This window comes from Parasteatoda tepidariorum, chromosome 12, assembly GCF_982258835.1.
Source record: "Parasteatoda tepidariorum strain Cologne lab strain chromosome 12, Ptep-v5.0, whole genome shotgun sequence".
Taxonomy (NCBI): Eukaryota; Metazoa; Arthropoda; class Arachnida; order Araneae; family Theridiidae; genus Parasteatoda; species Parasteatoda tepidariorum.
Genome location: NC_141766.1, coordinates 46859409 through 46869687, shown reverse-complemented (window position 1 = coordinate 46869687; position 10279 = coordinate 46859409). Strand labels below are relative to the sequence as shown.

At 26.6% G+C, this 10279-nt stretch overlaps 1 protein-coding gene across 2 annotated transcripts; it reads left to right on the top strand.

The window, feature by feature from the left end:
• The first annotated feature begins 546 nt into the window (after window positions 1-546).
• Window positions 547-10205, top strand: LOC147801082 (guanine nucleotide-binding protein subunit gamma-1-like). Of its 2 annotated transcripts, none has more exons than XM_087156116.1 (3): window positions 547-697; window positions 2199-2298; window positions 4749-10205. In XM_087156116.1, the coding sequence occupies exons 2-3, from the start codon at window positions 2200-2202 to the stop codon at window positions 4848-4850; spliced, it is 201 nt and encodes a 66-aa protein (XP_087012242.1). In that variant the 5' UTR covers window positions 547-697; window position 2199; the 3' UTR covers window positions 4851-10205. The 2 variants fall into 2 exon arrangements, with proteins under 2 accessions (XP_087012242.1, XP_087012241.1); XM_087156115.1 differs by having other exon boundaries at window positions 551-712.
• The last annotated feature ends 74 nt before the right edge of the window (window positions 10206-10279 follow it).

Below are 10279 nucleotides of genomic sequence, written 5' to 3'. Positions count from 1 at the left end.
GTGCGCAGGTTGCAACAAGAACAAACAGTAATAAATTTATGGAAAGAGGCCAAATCAAGACTGCCAAAAAAAGCGAGCTATTCAAAATCTAGCACCCATGTCACCTTTTTTAATAATAAATAACAAAATAACTAAAACAGATTTTCACACCAAACTCCCTAGAGTTACATAATAACATTGATATCTTATAAAATACTGCAGATTTGAGGTCAGAAATTATCTAATTTATTTCTTTTATTGAAAACAAAATTATCCGTTTGAAAACATCGCCTATCAGAATAACATGTAGTAAGCAGCTGCAAACTTTTTAACCGGAACTAGAGTAGATGCCGAGCTCGAAATTGTTATTGTTTACATTTCTACTGAAAACATCATCCATATCCATCATGAGATTTTTTGATTTATAAGCATTTAATTTAGTTTACGTATAATACGATTCAATTTATGTACAGAGGTAGGGCAAAAATATGAAAATACCTCTATACTAATTCTACGTAAACAATCTGGTTAAGTGATTGATCTTTCTGCCTTTATATCTATTTTGCAGTCATAGATTTGTAGGGTTAACGTGATAAATAAACGGCGGCTGCATAGGACATTAAATGTTTCTCGAACTTTGCGTTGAGCAGAAATTAAACGCTTAAAGCCTTCTAAATAAAAATAACAAACAATCTTGTTTTAATAATAGAAGAACTAAGTAAGTTTTGAAAAAGTAAGAATGATTTACGTTTAATTTCCTGTTAAATCTAATGATTATTTCAAAGGTTCTATGTTACTGTAACACAATAGCATTCTTTATTATAAAGTTAAGGATATTTCCACTAAGTATTGAAAATATTTTTTCTGTGGTTTGTCCGAAACCTTTATTAATTGTAGTTTTGGAAAAATTTTCGAATTTCGTTAGCTGAATGATATAAACAATAAAACCCAAGTATCCCGTAATATTAAATAGCGTCAGAAAATCTAAGGTTATTTTGCATAACTTTTGAATAATAGCAAGATACAAAAGGTCGCTGTATTTCGCTGCATTATATAGCTTTAGATTCTACTTAAAATTATATTTTGCGTGCGCCATATTGTTTTGCATCGCTTTTAATGCTTCGTTTCTTAAGTTCTGAATGAGCAAGAGGAAGATTTGGATAGTAGTAGAGTATTCGCGATATAATTTGGCGTAATTTTCTGTATTGTTGTGAAGCAGTAAAACATAGAACAGTAGTTCTATAATATGTTATGTCATTCCATGAACTATTTATGATGTCATTCCACGCTCTCCAACTTTCTAAAGCTACCTTTGGTATTAATGATCAACATTTGACTACCATCACTTATAAAGAACACTTGCGAAACAAAAATTTTTTTAAAAACATTTTCTTAAAATAACTACATAAATTTGCACCCCTAAAATACTCAACAAATTTACTAATTAAAATAGCTATTTTAGAAATTTTGGCACCCTCGAAAGGGAATTTATAAATTAAGAGAAGAAATATATAAAAAAAATGTTTGGAAAAAAGAATTTATCATAATAATTTTGATGCTCTCAATGAGTACTTAATTAAAAAAAGTTTATTCGGGGAAGCATTGTAAACGGTGTTAGTATTAGCAATTTTGCTATTCCTAGGAAATGTTGCCATGTGTGTATTACCCCAAACCTTGTTATGCCACTTGGTTTATACAGTATATCAGGAAAGGGGTAAAAAATGACATATTACCTTCTGATGAAACAATTTAAAAACAAATTTCAAAATAATTTGAAACATCAAGCATCCCATTTAGTATCTAGTTATTTTAAACTAACTACTTAACTACAAACAAAAGAAGAAAAATGTAAATGCACATTTCAGACGCTCTGTGATGAAGTAAGTTTTTGATCAAATGCTGTAATTAAGAATTATACAGGATTTATAAATTCCAAGGCTTAAAAAAAAGAGAGTTAAAACAGTGTTTGAAAAATAATACAAAGTCATTTTAATAAATGTATTTTATTAAACTTTCTGTAATATTATTTGTTATATTTTTAAATATTCATAATGTTATATGAAATTTCATCTGTAAATTTATCTGTAACAAAATAAATGGTTTTAGATTTCATTTTGGGGATATACTGCACTATAAAACATTTTATACAAAATGTATTGTTGTAAATATTAAGAACTTGAAACTACTCTTTAAAAAAAAATTTTTTTTTTCACCCATAGAATGTCAAACCTTCAACAAAGACGAAAAGTTGTGGAACAGTTGAGAATTGAAGCTTCAGTGAGAAGAATCAATGTGTCACTTGTTGTTGAAGATTTAAAGGTACTTTGAAGAAAAAGCCTAACTTACTAGAATTTTTTGAATGTGAATTTTAAATAAAAGTGTCTAAAAATTCCCCCCTTTTTTTTCAAGTTGCTCTTTTGTAAATATTTTTTCAATAATAGATTGATTAGAATATGGAGCTGTATATAAATATGGAATTATCACCCTAAGTGACATAAACATTCCCTTTAATTTCACTCAAATATAAAGAAGCAATTAGCGATCAAGCAACAGCTAATTATAGGAGGGGACCATATGTCCCCCTCATGCTGTGACGAACGTTGTGGTGGGAGATTGTGGTCAACCATGTGCACTGGACGCCTTTATTTCATGGACAAGATATTTTTAGGATTGATTTGATTTGTGCTTATTTAACTTTTAAAAAGAACTTATTACAATTTTTTCCTTCATTTTAATGTTTTTTATGAGTGTTTTTGTTATGGTACAACATTTTCTAAGTAAATAGAGTATCAAAAATCAAGATTTTCTCTGTTTAAAGAAAAGAAAAAAAGGTAATTAGGTTAGTGTTAAAAAAACCTTTTTTTGTTTCATTTCCCCCCATTTTTTTTCATTTATTTATCTTTAATAATTTGTATGGGCAAACCTTTTTAGCTACTGTTTCTTATAAGAATTAATTCCGATTAAGTTTTTCTTATTTCTGTACTTTTTTCTGAAAAATAAGGTTATGTTGAAAACAGATCTTTTGGTTACTGTTCCTTTTAAGAAATAACTGAGATACACTAATTTGTCATTTCATTTGGAGACAGAAAATGTAGAGTCTTTGTGGTTAAATTGAAGTTAAGGCATAAATGCAGATTTTGTCTCTCTTTTGCTTCAAATTGTTAAATCAATTGAAAAGCAACTTTCAGAAGCTAAAACACACCCCCTTCATGCCACATATTGTTGTGAAATATACTCAAACCACTGTGAGATGTGTTCAGACCATCGTGAGACCTGCATCAATAGTTTCTGTACTCATAGAAATGCAAATCATAATGAGCTCTGTGTTTTGTCCAATTGCATTTGGTGCCACAGATTTTTCATTCGGTTTAAGTACAGGGAGCATGGTAACCTTATTCTAATGCTATTCAAACTATTGATGTACACTGAGAGCTGTATGGCACATTGCATTGTGGTGGTAATAATTGTAATTTTCCTGTGGAAAAATAAATCATACTTTGTAATATTTGTCAATTGACGGCATCAACTATTTGAATCTATAGAGTATAAGTGTTACAAACCAAATTCTTATGATTATTTGTTTGTATCTACAGCAAAGTTGGCAGATTTTTGACAATTGATGGTTTCATCCGTTCAGTCAAAAATCCCTTTTTAACATAGTTTTTGTTATTTGCCCAAATTACAAATTTTAAAGTGCATTATTTTGTTATTAAACCCCAAATTTTAGTATAAGGATAATTATTAGCTATTATAAATCTAAAGTATTTTTAAATAATCATGCATATAAAATTACAAGCGATCAATCAGTGCCACTATAACTCAGGGGATAGAGCGTTCGCTTTCCATTGATTGCTAGTCAATACGAATCCGCATCTGGCTTCCACCAACCACAGTGCTGACGTGAAATATCAGTGGTAGACGGATCATGGGTTAGAGTCCTCTTGCCGTCAAGCTAACCGTGTGATGTTCTCGTGGTCTTCCTCTCCATGTAACGCAAATGCTGGTTAGTTCCTTCAAAAAGTCCTCCAGGAAGGCAAAATTTCTCCCGATACTTGATCCAGGAGTTCTCTTGTCTTCTGGATTGGGTTAAAAATAACAAGGCTACTGCGTTGAACATTAGTAGTCATAAATCCAAAAATTGGGTTGGCTGTTCAACGACGGCTATAAAATAAAGTATTAAAAAAAAAGTTATCGATCAATTATGTTTTTGAATTATTTTGACATTACTCATTCTTTTTGTTTTGACAATTACTGTGAAAAACCCACTTTACATTTAGTTGCAAATTTACATTTAGTTTTCAACCGCAAGAACATATAGCTGCATTACTGGTAGGCAAATTTCAGCTTTTGCCATAAGTGCTTTACAAGGTGTCTGCTGTGTGGCCTATATGCAACAGCGTTTAATGACTATTAGTAGGTATAATATTCAATTACTTATGCAAAGTTACTGTGTAGCTTAGGTTATTACTTTCAATTTTTGGAAAAAATTTGAAAAGAATTGAAAGTTTTATGCAGTATTTCTCTCAAGTTTATAAAATATGGCCATTATTCCCTTCTTTTTTGAGGTATTGTGCAGTAGAATAATTATCTATCGTCTAAAGTGAATGAACTAAAAATAAAAATGATAAATGTAGATTCTGAGTAGGCATGAGTAGATGTCTCTTTTTCATGAAGATTTAAATTTTATACTGTGCAATGATATAGTTATTTTAATGTGTTTTAAGGTAATTAAGCATGTTTCAAGTTAATTTTTGTTTTCTTTTGTTTAGCAATACATTCAAGAGCATGAAGATGAAGATTATATTCTTATTGGCTTCCATTCCCAGAAAATGAATCCTTTCCGAGAAAAGAGTTCTTGTTCCATTTTGTGATATTTAAGTATTTTGATTTGAAGATATATTGATTATTCTTATTGATTTTTGAAATCTAAAATCTGTTTTTTCAAATTTGGTTATTTGGATATATTTCTGTTTTTATAAACTGCTTTTAGTATTTTTTGTTATACTCATGTTTTTGTTTATTAACAACGAATAAGTGGTTGATATTTTTCTTCATATCATTCAACATAATGATATCATTCATTATCAATCAACCATTTTTTTTTCTTACTTAGTGAACATCATATTTTGAACACTGCCAAATATTTGAAACACAATGTTATTTTGTGTTGCTGGCTAACTTATTTTGTGTTCTAAAATGTATCAAAAGCATGTTTTAATCATTAGGTCTGCTCATCCCCTAATGTGAAAGTATACTGTGATAAATAGTAGAAAGTTTTGAAATAATTATTTTTTGTTTTTATCTCCTTTTTCTTCATTATTGTTGTTTAAAGAAAAGAAAAAAATGCTTTCCTAAAAAAAATTTACAGTTTGAACTCCAAACTAAATACAGCTTGTTTTTATTTAATATATAGGTTTTTATTTAATTATGACATCTGATAAACATGTCACTGCTTAATGCAAATGCATTATTGAAACTTTTTTGTAATCTGTTTCAGTTGTTAAGATTGAGAGCTTAGATCATTCAATTTGACATTTTTTAACCTTTTCCTAGAATTTTGTGAAACAGATCTTTAAAGTGGATATTAGATGCTATATCAATGAGATTCAGATACAATTATGCTATAAAATTAAATTCCATTAATTGTGCCAAAAAAGACCAGTTGAGCATTTACCAAGTGTTCTATTCATAAATGGAGCGTGTCTACTTTATAATTGAATAGCAACTTTGGTATTAAATAAAAATTACTTGTATTTCATTTAGAATTTAAATTCTCTTTTATTTTGAATGGTTTAAAAGTCAATTCCTTATTGAGTAGCAGATATAAACAAGATATTTTAGATATCCCTTATACAATATCTAACCAATTTAAAATAGAACAGATTTGAATTTTGTATTTTATCACTGTGATTGTAATTTTATGTTTGTAAATTTCTTGGCTTAGTGGTTATTTCTAAAAATATATTTTAAAAAAGTTGTTTTTCTGTAAATCAGTGTAAGAAATTTTTTAAAATTTATATCAAGTTTTGTTAGATTTTAATAACATATAAACATTAATAAATCTTAATTAAAACCTATTCAAAACTGTATAGCAAAACATACTGCTGTAAAAATTTATTATTAATCTTCGAAAGAATATTTGCCCTAAGTTCAACTTATATAAAGACATTTTTTAAAACAAAACAAGTTGATTTTTTCAGCTTTTCTTTCCTTAAAAATTATTCTGTATATTTGAGATTATAGTACTTTTATTATCTTTATTCTTTACTACATACTAACTTTTATTTTCTTCTGATAAAAAAATTAAATTCCTGCCAGTTTATTTTTCATAACTTTTTGAAATTTGTAAGCTAAATAAAATGTCATGTTTGGTAAAAGAAGCATTCCATTATCAAAAAATAAGAAAAAAATCTTACATCTAATCAGGCATAATATAATTTGATCTACTTATATTATGCCTGAAATAGAGTTTAGGTACAAATCTATATGCATCATGACTTTAAGGCAATATAAAAGTATAGCAATTGATATCGATAGTGGTGAGCAAGTTTGGATTTTGATATAAATATGAATTTTTTTTTAGTCCACTTATGTCTGAAAATTACTTAATTAATAATTAAATTTTGTTTGAAGAGAAATTTGGATATTATTTGTCTTAGTTTCAAAATTGTTTTATTTTACTTACATGAAAATTAGGTTTATAGACATTTTTTTTAAATGTTAATTGTAAAACTGTTAATTATTTATAAAAAATTAAAAAGAAAATAAGAACACTTTTTATATGAATTTTGTTTGCGAAAATTAAAATTGCTGCCACTTTTCATGAAAATTATATCAAAGTACTTCTATTAGCATTAAATTTTTTCAGTTACAATAATTTGGTGACATTAAGACAAAAATGATATTTTGTTTTGCTATGTCGAATTCTAAATTGTTTTGGAAGAATTTATGTAACTCTTAATTACAACTCATAAATTTCAAAACTAAATTTGGTTATCTGAGTTTCAATAATGCTTAAAAAGTTTATTAAAAGAAAAATTCAAACAAATGTATCATTTATTCCTGAATATGTATTAAAAAATCTTTTGACAAATATAATTTTCATGTTTAATTTATATAAGAGTAATTCTGTGATCATTTTGAGTCGAGCTCTTTTTCTGGATTTTTTTTTGTTGCAGAAGTTTAATATTTTATCCTGAAATAATTTATGTTTCTTCAATTATTGTAGAAAATTTAATTTTAATTAAAATATCACATAATGAACGTTAGTGGGATATAAAATAAAAAATAGACAATTATTGAAGTGAAGTCGGAGTTGAACATTTTATCTAATGTCTTCAGAGCTCTGAAAATATCAATAGGGAGGCAGTATCATCTTTGTAATCAAGTATGATTTTAGTTTCTTAAAGTTGATTTATAAAATTGAAAGTTTTTAAAATTTTGATGTAGACAATATATGTAAATAATAATAGATCTTAGTAACATGAGACTTGTCAATTCCCCAAGCTACTAAAAACACATAACATTTTCTGAGATAATTTGATCAATATTATTACTTTCTTTGTGGAAAAGTTTTAACTAATTGCACATTAGATATAGGTAAGCTTTATTAATTAGATGTAATATATTCTTTTAACATTACATAATATTCCTTCCACTCTTCTGAACATGTCAAATCAGTGTGTATGCTCATTGTTCAAAACTTCCCCAGTCTCTGGATCAAATTAAAATTATTTAAATTAAGTAGATTTTTAGAGAGCATATCTACATTATATATTTATAAACCAAGTATAACATTAATACCATTTATGCAAATGTAGCTAAATAACTGAATATAACACTGTAGATGATAATTGTATTATAATTAATAGAACTAGTACAAACCTTTTATAATTTGTGAAAAGTTTTTTTTTTTTTTGAAATAAACTGAATGCTTTGTTCAGGCCTGTAAATTTTTCTAAGCTTATTTAATTATTCATCCATCAAAGAAGGGGAAAAATATTTGCATTCTTTTTCACCATTGTTTTACTGTTGCATTTCTAACTTTTTAAACAGGCATTCAAATGAAATTATCAATCAAATTTTTCATTTCTTATTTCCCCATTAATAATTTCTTTTCACAAATATTCTGAGTATTTAAATCATTTGAAATATGCTTAAAAATTATTTATATCAAATAATATAATTCCAAATGTTTACTTTTTTAAATATCTGAGTTAAAATAAAATATGAGCAAAATAAAATTTAAGTATGAGCCAAAGTAAGCTTATTATTTTTTATTTCCCTAGTCATGCTTATTTTTAATTAAAAAAACTTCATGTGAATCACTAAGAAAATGAAAATAATTGATATAAAAGTTTATATCATGATTTAAAAGTAATTTGTTGAAGAGCATGTTCTTGTCAATAATGCTTAGATAATAATTTTGAATTTATTGCTTCTTTGTTAAAAATATAGCTCAGTATTTTACTCAATCAATGTTTATTCATGCTTAACACTTCTTTGTTACTAATATCTAGTACTTCTTTGGTAATGGCAAATAATATTCATGCTTTATATTTGAACTAAAAGTGTTGATATAAATAATATGTGATCCATGCTTAACATTTCTTTGTTACTAATATCTAGTAATTCTTTAGTAATAATATATAATATTTATGATTTATATTTAAACTAAAAGTGTTGATATAATTAGTATGTGATTCATGCTTAATTCTTCTTTGTTACTAATATCTAGTACTTCTTTGGTAGTAATACATATTTATGATTTGTATTTAAGCTAAAAATGTTGATATAAATAATATGTTATTAATGTCATTTTGTTTGATACAGTAATAATAGGTACTTTTATATGTTTTCATTGATATGCAATCAAAACAATCGGGCATATAAACATTTAATTTCCTTATGTATTATGTTGAATAAAGTGTCCAGCTGTGCATCTAGAAAGTGTGAAATTTTTCAAATCCTAGTACGAAGTTCTTGGTAGCCAATTTTATGTTGACTAATTTATATAAAACAGTCCAATATAATATATGTTTGAAAATTGTTGTGAAACTTCTGAGATAGTTAATAAACTGTTTCACAAATTTTATTGCCCACTTGTTTGGTGAAATCATTACTCCCTACATGTAGCAATTCACTCATTAGTTCTTAATAGATAAATCTGACCTAGTACACTTTTGCCTATAACGTTTGAGCTATTTATGACATAATTTGCAATAAATGTCTTCAGCTGCCAGTTTTTTTACCCAAAGAAATTTTATCATTCTATTTTGCGTTTAGCAAAATTTTCTCTAATAGTATATATTGTAAGCCTACTTTTTGTGGCATTAAAACCAGAATAAGAACAGTGCAGATCATTTAAAGGTTGTTATAAAGTAAAATTTTTTTATAATATGCATATTTTAAATGTTTGTAAATGTATTTTAAATGTTGCATATTTAACTTGCTTGTGCTATATTTATTAAAGATTTTTTTTTAAATAAAACATTGCTTTTGTGTATAATTATGTGTTTATTTTTACTCTGTCAACTATATTTTTGTATTATGAAAACTATAAATATTTGTTAAGTGTGTTAATGTTTTACATAATTTGAATTTATACAGAACCTATGTTTCAGAAAAGCATGTTACTAAAATATCACCCAATATATACAGCAGTGTATTTTGTTAATGGCCCATCTTAAAATTTCTGTTGTTTTTTATTTTTACTAATCACATGAATGCAAAATGCATTCAGTAACATTTACATAAATTGAATAATTTTTATTTAAAAAAAAATTGAATGCAAAATAAGAGAAGAAAGGATCAGGAAAATTTGTTTTGAGGCATTGAATTTTTTTCTGCTTGGGACTTGTAGATACCCTGTTATAAGCAAAGAGGAAATGAAACCTCCTAACTTTGATCCATCTGCCCTAATTGAATATTAGTTGTTTTGTTTCCCTCAGAAGAAAGAAGGCATGTTGAAAGGCATGCACTTGCCATAATATTTTATACTTCAGATAATGCTTCTTTGCTAAGGATAGTAATCTGCATTTAATATATCTATGCTTTTTTGTTCAAAGCAGCCAAATTGCACCTTATTTAGTGCAAATAAGGTGCAATGCTTATTTGTACTAAATTTATTATAATTATTATATTATTTATAATTATTTTTAATAATACCTAATACTTTGTTAATTATACTTCAAATTTAAACTGAAAATAAAAAGTTTATCTACATATGTTAGTATCATTTTTTTCCTCAACAGACTAATAAGTACATCATACATTTTCATTAATATGCATTAAAAAATGC

What these genes read in the sequence shown, in the direction of transcription:
- LOC147801082 (XM_087156116.1), top strand. Translation starts at nt 2,200, where the DNA reads ATGTCAAACCTTCAACAAAGACGAAAAGTTGTGGAACAGTTGAGAATT. An exon ending in TTGTTGTTGAAGATTTAAAG is followed by an intron (nt 2,299 to 4,748) that starts GTACTTTGAAGA and finishes TCTTTTGTTTAG; the next exon opens with CAATACATTCAAGAGCATGA.